General features: G+C 39.4%; 1 protein-coding gene and 1 long non-coding RNA gene across 2 annotated transcripts; one reads left to right on the top strand and one right to left on the bottom strand.

The window, feature by feature from the left end:
- The first annotated feature begins 1,278 nt into the window (after positions 1-1,278).
- LOC103707700 (laccase-6-like) lies at positions 1,279-5,570 on the top strand. The gene is made up of 6 exons (XM_008792290.2): positions 1,279-1,513; positions 2,916-3,067; positions 3,224-3,468; positions 3,860-3,988; positions 4,249-5,190; positions 5,285-5,570. Exons 1-6 carry the CDS (start codon positions 1,391-1,393, stop codon positions 5,413-5,415), a joined length of 1,722 nt encoding a protein of 573 aa, XP_008790512.2. The 5' UTR covers positions 1,279-1,390; the 3' UTR covers positions 5,416-5,570.
- A 1,969-nt stretch (positions 5,571-7,539) lies between these two features.
- Positions 7,540-15,812, bottom strand: LOC120110823. The gene is made up of 2 exons (XR_005511945.1): positions 15,524-15,812; positions 7,540-15,423 (listed from the first exon to the last, which is right to left on the bottom strand). It is a non-coding gene; the product is annotated as an uncharacterized LOC120110823 (long non-coding RNA).
- Positions 15,813-16,150: the final 338 nt, after the last annotated feature.

Below are 16,150 nucleotides of genomic sequence, written 5' to 3'. Positions count from 1 at the left end.
GCACCAATTTATATAACTCATGCAAATGCTTAAAGTAAGTGGTTTAAAATGTAAATTACTTGTTTTTACGCATGCATCTGCCTACATGTGTGCACCAAACATTGTAGATATAAGAACCTTTCCACAAGTTATTAACAATATTGAAAATATAAAATCTTTACGTAGCCAATCATACATGAATTATATTATGGAATGCTACGGCTGATCTACCATCCCGATTTTTGAAGATCTTGTTTTTTGATTCCCATGAATGTATCTATAGTAGAATGGTGTAATTTTTTTCCGATTTGCTGAAAAAAAAAAAACCTCCCTAGAAGAGTGAATTATTAAAATAATATTGACAAAGCTGTGGTTTACTTCGGTATCTCGGACTATTAAAAGTATATAAAGAATATTTTGCAAAAACAAAAAAGTACAAATGGTTTCAAAAACTGCATCCTTGATATTTTTTACCATGCTGCATTGGATGTTCTCTTTCCAGTGAACAAGAGGGGCCTTGGCGCTTGTGCACTGGTATGCCGGCTTTGCCACGCCTGGATAGCTCTATAAAAATAGTTGCATAAGTTCTAAGCTCTAGCAAATGAAGACAAATAAAGCAGGCAGGCCCAAAGTAAAAGCATGAGAGAGTAGTGATGGCTTCCGAATAGCCATGTTCTGGTTAAGCTCTTACAAGCAATCTCAGCATCCAAAGGCGTGCCACTGCCACTATAAAGTGCAGGAAAGGAAAGCTATGTTCGTTGTCTCCTGAAAGATAGCCACTTTATTAGTCTACTTTTCCTTCCAAAAGGTTCTCCAAGCTTCCCTGCAATTGACCACAGTAAAACTCCTTTGAGAGCGCAGCTGCAAGTGTTTCTCTTTCTGGCCTTTCCAGCTTTCTTCTTTCCTTTGTCTGTTTTCATCAACTTTAATCGAAGTCCAGCGTCTCAGTTCTCCCAGACTCCCAGTTTCATCTCGGCTAGATGGGGTGGCGGGCGTGGGACAATTGATTCCAAAAATGGGGTCCCACAGCAGGGCAGTTAGGGTTTGCGGTGTCTCTGTCGTCTGAGTCAACGGCCGGGACTGTTTAAATTTTTTTTACCTCTTTCCTCCCCTGTGGGGACAAGAAATCGAGGGAGGAGGGCCACCAAAAGCGTAAAGAGTAATGTTTCTTTGGCGCCACCTCTGTCCGACAGCGTATGATGACGAGCAATGGGTTGGAGGAATCATGAAACCTGCTCTTCTTGCTCTCATGCACATCTGAATAAATCCTTGTCACAGCAGCGTCTCTTTCTCTCCCTGCTCTAGGGGGCTAGGAGAACTCGAAACAATACTTATAAGGAGGGTCTCCTCTTTCCCTTCTTTCTCATTCGCGCCACTCCTAGCTTCCATCCTTCGGCTCTAGATATATCATATGGCTTGGTCTTCTCACCTCATGGTTTGGCTCAGCTTGTTGCTGTTCTATTACGTTCCACTTGGCTTAGGAGCCCCCCATAAGTGGCCTGTGGGAGGATCTACAAGGTTCTACGACTTCAAGGTCTCTTTCTCTGTTATCACGCCTCTCTCTCTCCCATGTGTCTTTTTCTATATATATTTTTTTACCTGGCGATGGCTTGGAATCTACTAAGGGTTCCATTTATATGCCTTGAGCTAAATTATTATGATTATATCTTAATTTGTAGTTGAAATACAGTATATTTTTTTATTTGTAACTAATAAATATATAAGTTATTTTTCTTATAAAATAATAATTAAATATAATATAAAATGTATACGCTATATATTTTATATATTCAAATTTTGAGCATAATCACTCTGAGCTTGAGTACATATGCCTAGCTGTTGTTTATTTTTATATGCTAATTGAGCTAGTGGAATGAGTTGGCTCGTGAATAGCTCTCATTTGACAACCCCATACCCAATGCATGCATTGAGGAGCGGGTTGCTAACCAACCGAGCCAAGTCCTGTTGGTTTGACATGGTTTATTTGCTGCTCTTGCAATGTGCAAGGCCACCTCGATCCCATCCGTCGAAGCTGTGGCCGGCCTTAGCGAAACTCAATCAAACCTCCTTGCAAATAAGCTCTCTTGATAGCTCTTTGATGGCATTAATGGGAGCATCTACAAGCTCAATCAGTACAACTTGCAGCTACGTACCCCCCTCTCCCCATTTTTTCCCCTTGTTTTTTGCAACTTGCAAGCGCAAAGACACATGCAACTCCAACTTAAATAGGGGTCGACATACTGCAACATGAAACATGGCCAGAAATCCAGATCAAGTTATAGTAGTTTAGAGTAGTTGAAGGAATCTATTAGAACAACGAATATTGTATTCAGTAGTCAATGGAGCCATTGCATATGGAGCTATCACAACTTTAGTTGTATAGAACTTCATTGCCGAGTGACACAGGGCACAAATCAGTCATTACTGTATCACAACTTTAGCTGTATAGAACTTCATTGCCGAGTGACACAGGGCACAAATCAGTCATTACTGTATCACAACACGGGTAATATATCTACAATTTAGAAGAAATTAATTCCTAGGAATGTTTAAAAGACAATCTATTAGCTCCTAATCTGCGGCTTCACTGCAATTCGATCTGAACATAATTAGGGTGTCTACGGAGACATTTTATTTAAACCTGCAGAAGAATCTGCACAATTCTCACATATGCTCCAAACAATATTGGCAGAATTAGCAGTCATAATTAACTTTGATTGGTAATTGTTGTTCATTTTTTTTATAAAAAAAAAAATGTCTATGTTATGTATATGTAAAATCCACTAGAAGGTGCCAGTTAGTTAATGAGCAAAATCTCTTGATGGTTTCAGCAGAGACCTAGGATCAATATCTTTAGCTTTATCACCGCCTTTATAATTGAATTTTTGCATGCTTGTTTAATGTTGCTGTTGATTGTGTGTATCCTACTTGCGAAGGTACAAACGAAGAGGATCTCCAAGCTTTGCAAGACAAAGGACATCATCGCCATCAACGGGATGTACCCGGGTCCGGTCGTGTATGCCCAGGAGGACGATCGGGTGATCGTCAAGGTCGCCAATGAGACCCCATACAACGCCACCATCCATTGGTAAGTAATTAGTCCACCACCATGTGTATGTGATTGTGTTCCACAGCTTGATGCCTGACCGAGCCCAACACCACCTATCGGGGTGCGTTTGTGTGCATGGGCTCATCATAATTCCAAGCTACGCGGCTAACCCCTTGTGTTTGTGTGTGGTCGTAGGCATGGGGTCCGGCAGAGGCTAACTTGCTGGTCGGATGGACCAGCCTACCTCACCCAATGCCCCATCCAGGCCGGCCAGACGTTCACCTACGAGTTCACCCTGGTCCAGCAGAAGGGCACCCTCTTGTGGCATGCTCACGTCTCGTGGCTCCGTGGGACAGTCCATGGTGCCATTGTGATATACCCCAAGACTGGGGTACCCTACCCCTTCCCCGACCCTTACGAAGAGCATATACTAATCTTGGGTAATATTCATCTCTCTCTCTCTCTCTCTCAACTCTTTGTCAAAGGGTGCATTAAGGTTACAATTTCAAATATTTGATTGTAATCCTTTTGCGAATTACTTTATCACACTTGAGGCAGAGATTTTTGTAAGAAGACTTTTGCAAGTTTTCAAAACGGTGTCAAGAAGAAGGAAAATTAATGGAAGCAAGAAAAAAAATGGATTTCATGATTTAAAACTTTTACGAGATATCAAGTATTATTGCACGATCAAACACCCAGTATTGAAAGTTAAAATGATAATTTTATCAAATTGTCGCGATTTAATTGTACGTACTGTAACACATCCCTCCAGTCTCGTGAGATTGGTAAGGGTTCTTAATGGATTTGAGAGCTAATGGGGTGTGGTCACAGGGGAGTATTGGTACGAGGACTTGCTGAAGCTGGAAAAGAGGATTCTTGCGAGTGGTGGAGGTGCTCCGCCGGCGGATGCATATACTATCAACGGCCACCCAGGGCCACTCTATAAGTGCTCGGAGAATGGTAAAGTGGTCGTCTATTCGCATCTTATGCAAGTTCTGTTCCTTTTTGTTGCATAGAGGATAAGGTGGTTCGATACCACAGCGATGTGATGAAGATTATATGGCCGTGATGGGCTTTGATGTCACAAATCTATTTACCGCAGCTCATGAAGAATTCGTTTTATAATATATGATTGTTTTAAAGTCTCAAATAGGAGAGAAACAATCTCTTCCTACCGGCGATAACATGATAGACTGATGCTGTTTCGTCGCTTTTCCCAGATGTGTACGAGATTGCTGTGATCCCTGGCAAGACATATCTTCTGAGGATAATAAACGCAGGCCTAAATATGGAGTTCTTCTTCTCCATTGCCAACCACAAGCTCACCATAGTCGAAGCTGACGGGGAGTATACAAAGGCCTTCACGGTGGAGCAGCTCATGATCACCCCAGGCCAGACCATCAACGTCCTGGTGGAAGCCAACCAGCCCATCGCCAAGTATACCATGGCGATAGGCCCTTACATGTCCGCCCAGAATGTTCCATTCCAGAACATCTCAGCCATGGCTCACTTCCAGTACTCTGGTGCCAGCCTCACCTCTCTGGCCCTCCCAGCGCCGCTGCCGGTCTTCAACGACAGCCTCGCCGTGAAGAATGGCATGGACGGGCTGAAGAGCCTCGACGCCACCAACCTCCCTATCGAGATCGACGCCGATCTCTTCTTCACCATCGGACTGAACGTGGAGCAATGCCACTCCCTGACTCCTAACGCGAGCTGCCAAGGACCCAATGGCGGTGTCTTCGCCGCGTCGATGAACAACGTCACCTTTGTGAGACCCAGCATCTCGTTGCTGCAAGCCTACTACAACAGCTTGCATGGCCATTATACGGATGATTTCCCTGAGGTGCCATTGAAGGCCTATGATTTCGTCAACGGCGCACCTAACAGCATTCCAAATGATACGCAGTCCTTGAATGGGACTAGAGTCAGGGTGCTAGAATATGGTGCGAGGGTGCAACTCATCTTGCAGGACACCGGGACTGTGTCGACCGAGAACCACCCCATCCATTTGCATGGATACAGCTTCTACGTTGTAGGGTACGGCACAGGGAACTACGACCCAACGACCGCAGAGTTCAACCTCGTCGATCCACCATACATGAACACGATCGGCGTTCCGGTCGGAGGATGGGCTGCCATTCGGTTCATCGCTGACAATCCCGGTGTGGAAAATTTTGGATCATTAAGCTAGCACAATACAGTTTATATGGATTGTGGTCTTTATTTTTCAGATGTAATTAATTGGTAATATTGCAGGTGTGTGGTTCATGCATTGCCACCTTGAGATTCATACAAGTTGGGGTCTCTCTATGGCATTTATTGTGAAGAATGGCGAGGGTCCATTGGAGACCCTTCCACATCCTCCAGCAGATTTGCCCAGGTGCTGAGTTGCTGCAAGTGTGGATTGGATTGCTGTGTTTGGGGATACTGTAGAACTTCGTTTTGACTTTCTATTCTTTTGAAGCTACTTCCTTGTATTTTTGTGCTCCAAGTGTAAAGAAAATGGAATAAAACAATCCAAACAAAATCCCCACGTTGTTCATGAGCAATTTATGCACATATACGTTCTTCAGAGCAACTCAAAGGTGCAACGTTTCCTATAGGCCTCTCTCCCAATTTTACTAGTTGATTGTGCCAAATTTACTAGTACATGAGTGAAAGGGCTTTTTTTTTCCTGATGAGGTGGATAATTCATACAATCCTCATGTAGACAACCATAGGTATCAGAGTACAAAAGCTCACGAAATTGATTAGAAGCAAGGATGGTGAAATCCCAAACAAAATTATCCAAATGATTTACAACATAGGAAGCTACCTAGCCAGCTACATCGTCCGCTTCTCTATAAATATGTGTGTGGTTTCAAAAGAAGGCATAGGAGAGGTAATCTTTCAAATATCTACAAGAAACGAGTGACCGTCAAGTTAGGAATTTGGTTTGGCTATCCAATTGATCGCAGTACTTGGGTCTCCCTTCAATATAATATAGGTTGCCTCAGAATGGTGGAGGGGCATGTTAAGAATACGGGTATTTTAAGCATCCAAAACAACGGATTCATCTCTTGGTAATTTATTTCGTCCTTTTGAAACAAAGTTGTATCCATCTCAGCTGGGATTGGATTTGACCCATTTCAGCCAGTTTGGGTTGGGTTACAAAAACATTTCCATTGATAACATGGCTACCAGTGGAATTGGTGCTATGCGACCAACTATTTAGTTTTAACTCGCACAAATTTTCCTCCACCATCCTTCTCACTCACCAGTTGCACCCACCATCTCCGCCTTTAGTTTGATTTCTTATTCTTATTGTCTTTTGACTTTCACACTGTTAATTATATGCAAAGTTCGCCTTTCAAGATATCTCATTAACTCCCTTTCTCGTCTTACAGCTTAATGACTAGCGTTTAACAACTCTTTCCACGTATATCAATAGGTTTCTTCACATAAAGTGTATCGAGATAGCTTCAATATATTGAATTGATCCAGCCAAATTCATACACACACCCTTAGTCCCAATCATATTTCGCCCAATTGGCTAGTTTTCATGCAGCACCTTCTCTGAAAAACGACGATTTCCATTTTCTGTATATAGTAATGCTTTGGAGAGCATTAGCCCATGTCATAGGCTGGCCAAAATGGTTTGTAAGAGATTTTTGTCAATTTTTGGAGTTTTTTGCTAAAGTGGCTTGGAATGATCAAGATAAAGGAAATTAACATTTGCAGGATTTTTAAGAGAACTAGCTCGCAACCCACTAAACTCCGTATAAGTAACAACGCTTAAAGCGAACCAATTATGGTTTGAATTTGATTGTCCAGGGAACATCAACAGCATTGGCTCAAGGGTCCATCCAATGTGGTCGAAACAATTATGGTTACGGTAATTGTTTATTTAATATCCAAAATTATTCCTCTGTAAAATTCATATCAAAATTTCCGTGGACACAAAGTTTGTCATCAAATAGTCTGGATGTGTTAAGATGCACCGGAAAATATCTTTGCAACATCTTCAAATAGTTGGAAGGAGAGTGAGAAAAAAAATTGCAATTTGGAAAGTAACAACAGTAGAAAAATCTTGACAAATAATCCTAATTCAATACTTTTCATAGTAGACTGATCAGATAATATTGGAATCTGACAAAAGGCTTCATTTGCACTACTTCTCTATCCCTTGATGCATTAGCAAATTTCATATTTTGACAGCTAATAAGATCGTCAAAATGATCGCAAAAAAAACAAAAAGAGGGTCGTCAAGGAGTATAGAAATTGGCATTGATGACTTTATTCCCAATTGATGGTCCCCTTTCATCATTGCAAGTTCCTGCTCCAACCAAAATGACAGCATCTGTTTGTCCATTTAGCCCAGAACTGAGTTTAATGGGGAAAGATATTAGCAGTTATTACAGTAGTTATCAGTCATGATACCAGAAAATGAGAGATAACAAGAAGAAAATAATAGAGATATTTGTTTGACCTACTGCCTACCAAATAAATAATTATCTTTTCCGGCCCAAAAATGGGATTTAAGTATGCAAGAATATCATTTTATTTCGATGAACAGCAAAAATATTAAATAACGGCAACTAAAATGAAATGTCACCGAGTCCATTATATACATAAATAACATAATGAGGCCTCCGTAATGTTAATCTTTCAAGTACATCAAATAAATATTTCAAACAAAAAAAAAAAGTGCGTTCGGTAATTGGCATGGCCTCCTGCCTTCATTTCCCTTGCATGGAGGTTGCACCAAACAATCAAACCAACACACAGCAAGGTCTTGGAGATGTCAGCAGAACTCAAGAGCTGGGGGCTCTATAAGAACAGGGGGAGCAAAACTTCCTTGGGTGTCAGCAGCTGGAGCTGAGGAGGAGCTTCTTACATTCCCTTCCATGGAAAGGCTTCTTGCCCAAATGAGAATTCCATTGAGAAAGGTACTCCGTGACTGCAAGATCTATCTGGGATTCGGAATGGAATACTCATTCGGGCAACATGTCTTGCATGGAAGGTGGCATAAAAAACCAGCCAGATGAATCCAAGAGGGAATCATGTATGTAGTCTTTTTTGAGCTTCTTTAAAGCTCCATAAATTCTGCATCTGAATCCATCTGGCCTTCTCTCGGTAGTATTGTTTGCTTGACAAAATGCATGCTGCTCTATTTGAGAATTCTTCCTCCACATGATTCTATTCTTAGGGGAAGATCCAGATTGGATATCATTGTCACAAGACAATTTCAAGAAGAACAAGAAAATCAAAAATTTCTAATCAAGAATATTGCAAATTCTACTTCAGAGATTTTGGTGCACTACAATTGTGTTTGGTGAGAGGACATTGATATTATTTAAATTTATTTCACACCATAGACAAGATTCCTTTTTTAAACATCTAATATTCTCGAAACATTCCTCAAGAGCAACGATCTTTGTCCGTTGTTTATTGACAGATAATAACTTATAATTCTTCTATTCATTATGCTCACTTACTAAAATACCTCTGGTGGCTCGATCAAAATAGACTGTCTCTATACTTTGATATATGTTGGTGCACATAAAGCCCTGTACTGAAGGTCTTCTTTCGAAGTCAGTTTGAATGGTGGATGATATGAGGAACATCTCATCCACCAATAGATCTGCTGGAGTGAAGCATGGCAAATCATTGGTCAACAGACATGCCAAAGTCAAACAGCCATCAGCAGATGTTCGGGTATGCTCCTCTACTTGATTCTCCTACACAGATCTCTGCTTTAAATGTATCATGCTGCTCTTACTTTGCCTAGCTCTTCTAGTTGACACAGATGCTTTTGAATGTTTTGGCATCGAATTGCATCAAAATGTTTATAAAAAAAAAAATCTTTGGTAAACACATGAATATGCCCAAAAGAACACGCAAGTACACATAATTGTCCATATCCACATATCAACATAAAATGGAGGACAAGGTATGCCCAAAATAATGATTATGTCTACAAACAGCATATGAATGCATCCATTGGTACTCCAATTTTTTTTTCTCAATACATGTATCTGTACTTCATTTCATTATTGACTGAACTAAAATTCATGCTTTGGGTGTTCTAGGTCTTGAAGGAGATCCCACCTAGAAAAATATTTAAAAAACCAACCCAAAGGGTTTTGATCAAACAACAACAGAGAGTTGGAACAATGTAGAATTACAGCAGGAGCATCCAGGTAAATTTTAGAAACCAATGAGAGAGACATACCATGTGGTTGGCTTTCACTTTGCTCAAAGCAAGAACATTTGATCAATGTCCTAGCACTGGCAGTTTAGTGATCACATATCAATGATGGTTGGTGTTGGCTATATTACTCTCCTTCCTAAAATTTCCACTAGGGAAATCATTTTCCATGAGTTAATATTTTGGAGGATATATAACCTTCAACAGCAGTTCGTACTTTTCAGGATCTAAAGGTTGTGTGCACTTATTGGTTTGAAGATCTCTAGAATTCATTGCAATCCATAATGGTGCATGAGCTCTTTCATTAGCTTGAGATTTTAGGGCTGAAAATTGTGTATGTGGTCCTTACAGGGTTTAGCACCCCATTTCGAAGAACATAAATCATATCTACACTACATTGATACAAGTCCACGTTTGATGCTGACCTCATCTGTGTATTGAGGCAGCAGGAGCATCCCAACATCCCCCCACATTTATAGGCATACTTAGGGGAAAGATTGAAGCAGTTACCATCCCCCTGACAATTCTGACCATCACAACAATTTCAAATGAAATCAAAATCTGAAGCAATTGAAAAAGAACTTTGCACATAACCCTGCACAACTTCAATTCTATAGACAAAACCCAATTTATTATACTTAGAAACACACAAATGGTAGTTTTTCCAAAAGAAACCCTTTCCATTGACTGCGGTCAAATTTTTTTAACTCACTTTGACTGCCAAGAATGACAATAACCATTATACTCTTCGATGGCTTTCTAAAAGGGAATGATTGAATTTCATCTTGGATCATCAGAGCTGCTTGGTGTTTTTTCTTTTTTGAAACAATCTTTTAAAAACTTGACTAAATATGCATGACTATTTTAGAGGAATATCAACATAATATCAATTGTTCTTTTGATGAAGCATTAGTGGCAAGGGTTTTCTGCAAATGAATGGATTTATTAAGCGTATGTACATAATAGTCAAAATGTGAGAGACTTACATGTAACACAGTAGCTTTGTAGGAATTTAATTGGAACACTTGATAAAGACAAAAGAAGAAAAAGAAAAAAGAGAATCTTATGAATTGGAAGGAGAGAATGCAATGGAGTGAGAGAGAAAGCAGGTGTTCACAAAATTATGCAATGGCTAATGTGTGGAAAGCCAATAGTGATCAGATTAATGGAAGATCTGAGCAACTAAATATTACAAAGAGAAGAACATAGAGGATACTAATTTGAATTTGACTTAACTTCTTTCATCCTTTTGGAAAGAAGTGCCCAAAGGAAAATCATGCCTACCTTGTAGACAAGAAGTCACAGTACATTAATTCAAAAGTAGGTTTAATCACACAAGAAGCCAAGTACTGTTTGTATATTATGGCATTTAATAAATGTATCATGTAATGCTTGTAGCTTAAATTTGTTTAATGGAGTCCTATATTGCGACATGGATAAAAAATTAAATTTGGATGCAAATCAAAGTGTTTCGAGGAGGGAAGAAAGGAAATATGAGTACACATGAAACGAAAAACCCCAATTGTTTATATTAGTGAACTATTGTAACACAAAATATTGAAACATATTTATTGGCATACTTCATCCTCTATATAAAATTGACAGAAAGATTCTCTGTTGTTCAGTGCTAATGTATTAGTGATTTGTCACTCTTGACTTCATGAATAACCAACCTGCAATGAATATCGAAGGTGTAGTAGACCAAGTATCAACATGAAAGCTCTAGAATTAGTAAATTGATGATGCTCTCAAAGGCCTTAAAATGTGGTCATAGGTGTGTGCTTGAGTGTATAAGATTCTTCAATAGTTGTAAATATAGAACTCATAAGCAGTACATGATAACAAAGTGAAACAATAAATGGCTTTAAAGAATATATATATATATGTGATCAATAATTCTAGCATGCTATTTGAAATACTATGGACTGTACTTTCATACAACTTCAGCAGGTTCACATAAAACACTACATAAAGACTAATTACCCTGTTTGGAAACATAAAGTTTGCTCACAATGTTGTAGCTACAATAAGCTCACTACATAACAAAGGATTGTGGATAGAAGCTCCTACAGAATCAACTCTCTTGGTCAAACTATAACTTTATATGGATCTTTATTTTAATGAAGGATATCATCATAAGTAGGCAGGATAGAATTACAAGATGGTTATCAGAAAGAAGGAACCACAAACAAACTGGCTATCAAATTAATTTTTAAATAAAAGCTAGTGTCCAGAAAAATCATCAGAGTGGAAAAAAGCATCTGTTTCTAATAAGTCACTGTCATCCAACTATATGCAAATGGCATCAAGATTTGAGATCATGTCGATTTATGGGTTGCTAATCAGAAACATCCAAACTTTGCAATCATTCCCACTTTGGCCTGGATGTGAACATTAACCTCTCATTGCTTTTTAAATTTAAGTAATCAACCTTAGCACAGAATAACCAAGTATTGTCGGAAAGATTCAGAAAGATGCCAGGTTAGATAAATGAAAATTACTCTATCACATCAGTGCATTCCTATGTTTATAAAAACATGTGAAACCCATAAATTGCATGTACGATGTCGCATTTTTAATGAAAAATAATAATGGTTTTATGTCTAAAATAATGATGGTTCTACGTGGTAACATTCACAATTAAACCAATTTTCATTCCATAAAAAGTGCATCATGTAGAACATTAAAAAGAAAAAAAAACTAAGAAAATATATCATCGTTGACTCATAGCTCTCTCCCAAATGAGCAAGAAACAAAATATTATTTAAGCTTCCATATGGTAACCAAGTATCAGATAACGATTCACACTGTCTCGAAGTTTCCCTGTTTGGCATTGCATTCAATTGTGCTCTTTGTTATTTTGGTAATGAAATGGCTAATCTGATGACCAACAATCTGATTTTTTCCTGGTAAAAGAATACTAATAAAACCAACCACTTATATTTATACGTTTGCTATTTCCTAATAACCAGTTTATTTGGCAGTTTGTAGACTTCCTTGTAAAGATTCATAGACCTTCAGTATGAAGAAATTTTTTCCTCTATAGTCCTTGATATGAGTGAGAGAAATGGTCTGTATATAAGATGATTAGTTGTTGTATTTTGCATAATAAATCACTGTGTATTCATAGTGAAATTTATACTGCAAGGGTCCATGACGAATTGCAAGTGAAGTATTGCAATGCTGAATGGAATGCTGAATGCTTCTCAAGTTGCAACAGATACTCAAATGAGAAGGAACAAGGTCCTAAAAAATGTGAATTTGCTGAAAATTCAGAGGCATCTTGGTCATGGCCATTTACCATTTATTAAATTTAGCTACCTTATGGTAGTAATGAATCTCCCGATGAAGTGATTAATGGCAAGCCTGGAACACAAACTGATTATTTCTTTTAAAGATGCATGAGAAAGGGACATAGGCTTAAGCAAAAGCTACAACAGTATGTTCGTGGTCTCAGCTTTGCATCCAAATTGAACACATGTAATGAAGGAGAGTAAGTGAACAAGACAAGTAGACTTATGAGCAACGTTGGCAGAACCAGTACCGGACACTGTACCGGTTGCCTGGCGGGACGAATCGGTACGGGCCCGCGCCGTACCTTGCCAGGCCGTACTGACACATCATCTACAGTGGGGGAGAGGGAGAACGAGAGAGGAAAAGAGAGGGTTGACCTCTCTTCCTTGCTCTCCCTCTTCCTCCCTTCCCCTCTCTCTCTCTCTTTTCCTCTTCTCTTTCTTTTTCTCCGGCGAGGCATCTCGGTCTCAATGGAAGAACCGTCCCGGTCCGCTGCCGGTATGGCCTGAAACGCTCCGAACCGGGCAGTTCGAGACGGTTCCGCAGACCTTGCTTATGACTATGATGATGCCAATATGCAATAGAAGAATGAAGAGCTAATAGGGAAAATAGCCAACATTAATAATGTAGGTGCGTTTATAAGAATAAACTAGGTAAGGTTGGATTTAGCCCACAACTATCAAGGCATAAAAGTAAGCATGAAAAGCAAATGGCAGAATTAACAATGAGATGCTATTTTCTCTTAGCAAAACTAATCTACTCAGGACTGGAAGATGACAACTACAATGGGAAGTCATGGTGTCAAGATACCGTAGAGGGAGGTATGGCCACATTCAACAAAGAATGTTAAGCTGTAATATATGAGATAAACATCAAACCAACAAAATGAAGTCAGCTGCTTTGAAGTCATTAATGAGACACATCTGTAAAGATAACCACCTACCTACAGCAAGGAGTTTGGTCCATGAAAACTGAATAAGCAATAATAAACAGGAAACAAGACCATCCCAAAAAAATGGAAAGGAGGTCCAAGTATTTTGCTAACGTATAGACGTATAGCTCGTATGGTTTGATAAAATAAAAAAGAGACGCATCATTTAATTCAATGCTGAGCAATATGCACAATACCATGATGACAACGCGCAGCAGGTTGAAGTGGACAAACTAATGGAATGGAAAATAGAGAAAAAAGTTATAAGAGAAGTTCAAGATACAGCCACATCGCTCCCATGACAATCCCATTTCTTCTCTTGTATGACAGTCATACATGGAACAAGTAGAGAATGAGAATGATTAAAATGATCAAAAATCACCTGAACAACCATGAAAGTGATATTTGCATGGATAAATGGATTTGTGAACTGTGAATTGCATTTGCACTTTCAGTCACATAAGATTGCAATATATCAATGAAGGAAAGCCAGATGTCTGTTCAAAGGGCTGCATAGACTTCACCTCATGTTCAATCATCTCTAGACAAGAATCTCATCTTTTGGTCGGTGCACTTTGGTCGTTGTACAGGATTGTGTTCTACAACCTCATGTTTTGACAACAAACGGAGCAGATGGTACCTCAAATGGCATTAGACAATGTCATAGGAGGAATTCAAAAGTTTTTGTTCAAACTATTTAATGCTACACCATATTTTAAGAACAACAATTTCTAGTCTGTTGCCATATAGATATTGCTCAACAGAACTGTAGGCAACCAAGAAATGTACTCACAGAGTCATAGGCAACCACGAAATGCATCCAGTAAAACTCTATCAAACAATATAAGAACACAGTACATTCAAAAATAAAGAAAAAAAGAAAAGAAAACTGTGCACTCTCAATGACCATAGAAACCATGCCCAATTTGGCAAGTTCGTTAATAGTTTCAAACTTCCTTGTTGCATAGATCAGAGCAACAGATACCAAGCATGCTAACCTGAAGCTTCAAAGGGTCCGAATTCAGCCCATCAAAAATGTCAATCCTTCCATTGATTCAGAACTGTTCCTAAGAGTCAGAGAAGTACCAACATACCTATAACTTATAAGCATCCAAACATTGTCATGGCCCAAGGAAGGACCTCAATTCTTAAATGCACGACCACTTGAAATTCAATTGATTAAACAGGCATAAACCTATACATAACACATTCTAATTTCCAACCTAATAATAAAATAAAGAAATATAGCAATCTACGATTTTAAAAGAACTGGAACTATGACTCTTTCCATTCACCAACTTAAGCTTCTTTGAGAACGCTACCCCGCATTATCAGAAGGGACTGAGCATATAAACCGTACATATCGTTTTATTACGACACACTCTTCTCCTTTATCACGTTGACCAGATGGCACAGTAATATCAAATTATTGCAGAATTAGTTTGACAAGTTTGTGCCTTTTTTCATCCTCTTGACCTATCTCAGTTTTTGCATTAAGGTTGGCAATGGAAACACACTGACTTTAAACACGCCACCTGTTTAGGACCTGATGCACTTTATCACTAGTACAAAGATACGAAAAGCGATGATCTTTGAGGCGAAAAAACTTTTTTTTTTAAAGAAAAAAACCCACTTCGTGTGTTTGGTAGAATCTAGGACAAATTATTCCAACAGAAAGCAACAAAAAAGAAGAACATATACCTCAGAAAAGCAATTACCTTACCTCTCCGAAAGGGCAACGGCTGATGTCCTCAATCTGTCAAAGTTCACATGAACAAGATTAAATACCCCAAAATCGAGCTCCTCTCGCTCAAGCAAATCTCGGTCCCGAAAAGGAAACATTATTTCTACCTTGCTGGAATCCTCTTACCGAACAAAGATTGGAAAGTGTAAATACCCAAATCATCAAAATAAAGAAGAACAGAGACACCTGAACACCACGGTCCGATTCGAAGCTTTGCCATTGGAGCCGATCGTTTTCTGGAAGAGAACGAAGAAATCCGTACCGTAATCGAGAGAGAGAGAGGAGGGGGGGGGGACGAGTTGGAAGAAGGCGGAGCGTTTCAGGAGGAAGGGCTACCAAGACGACGACGCCGTCCCGCAGGCCATTTCTTGATCGATTCTTTCTTGTAAATAGCCGTTAGCGGGATCGAAGGAACGAAAGTCGGCATCCAGTCGCCATGTTTTGATGCCTATCGCTTCGCCGCCACCTTATCGGACGTCTCGGCCCTTCCACTTCCGAACAGCACCGAAATAAGTTCCAGGCGCGGAGCCTAAACTCGAGCGGGATCAGGTCTCTCACGTGAATACGTGATCGAGCTCGCGCGACTCGATTAAAGAGCAAAGTACCGGTAAACCAAAACGCCCCACCTCCAAACTTTTTTTTTTTTTTTCCTTCTGTGCATTGGCAGCTCATAAAGCACAACCTGCTACATCAGAAGCAAAAAGTCTACACAAAATAAAAAAAAATAAGGACTACTGAGTCTAAAAAAATTCTTCCGAGTGGCGAGCAGCAAACGAAACGATCCAGTCAACAAAGAGGGAGTTTACTCAGCCATATTTAAAATCTACAAACAACATAGGATTTGAATAGGCATTATTTACACGAAGCATATGTTGAGAATTGATCTTGTAGTCATTGAGGATGATTCAGCTACTATGATCGGATGAATTCAAAATCGGATAGGAATGGTTGATGCACACCCTC

This window comes from Phoenix dactylifera, chromosome 5 (assembly GCF_009389715.1).
Source record: "Phoenix dactylifera cultivar Barhee BC4 chromosome 5, palm_55x_up_171113_PBpolish2nd_filt_p, whole genome shotgun sequence".
In the NCBI taxonomy this organism is placed as follows: Eukaryota; Viridiplantae; Streptophyta; class Magnoliopsida; order Arecales; family Arecaceae; genus Phoenix; species Phoenix dactylifera.
Note: the sequence above shows the minus strand (reverse complement) of the source record. Positions and strands in the feature narration are given on the sequence as shown.

Excerpts from the sequence above, each read along its gene's own strand:
- LOC103707700 (XM_008792290.2), top strand. The coding sequence starts at position 1,391 with ATGGCTTGGTCTTCTCACCTCATGGTTTGGCTCAGCTTGTTGCTGTTC. Across the intron at positions 3,068-3,223 it reads TACAACGCCACCATCCATTG|GCATGGGGTCCGGCAGAGGC; the intron begins GTAAGTAATTAG and ends GTGTGGTCGTAG. Across the intron at positions 3,469-3,859 it reads AGAGCATATACTAATCTTGG|GGGAGTATTGGTACGAGGAC; the intron begins GTAATATTCATC and ends GTGTGGTCACAG.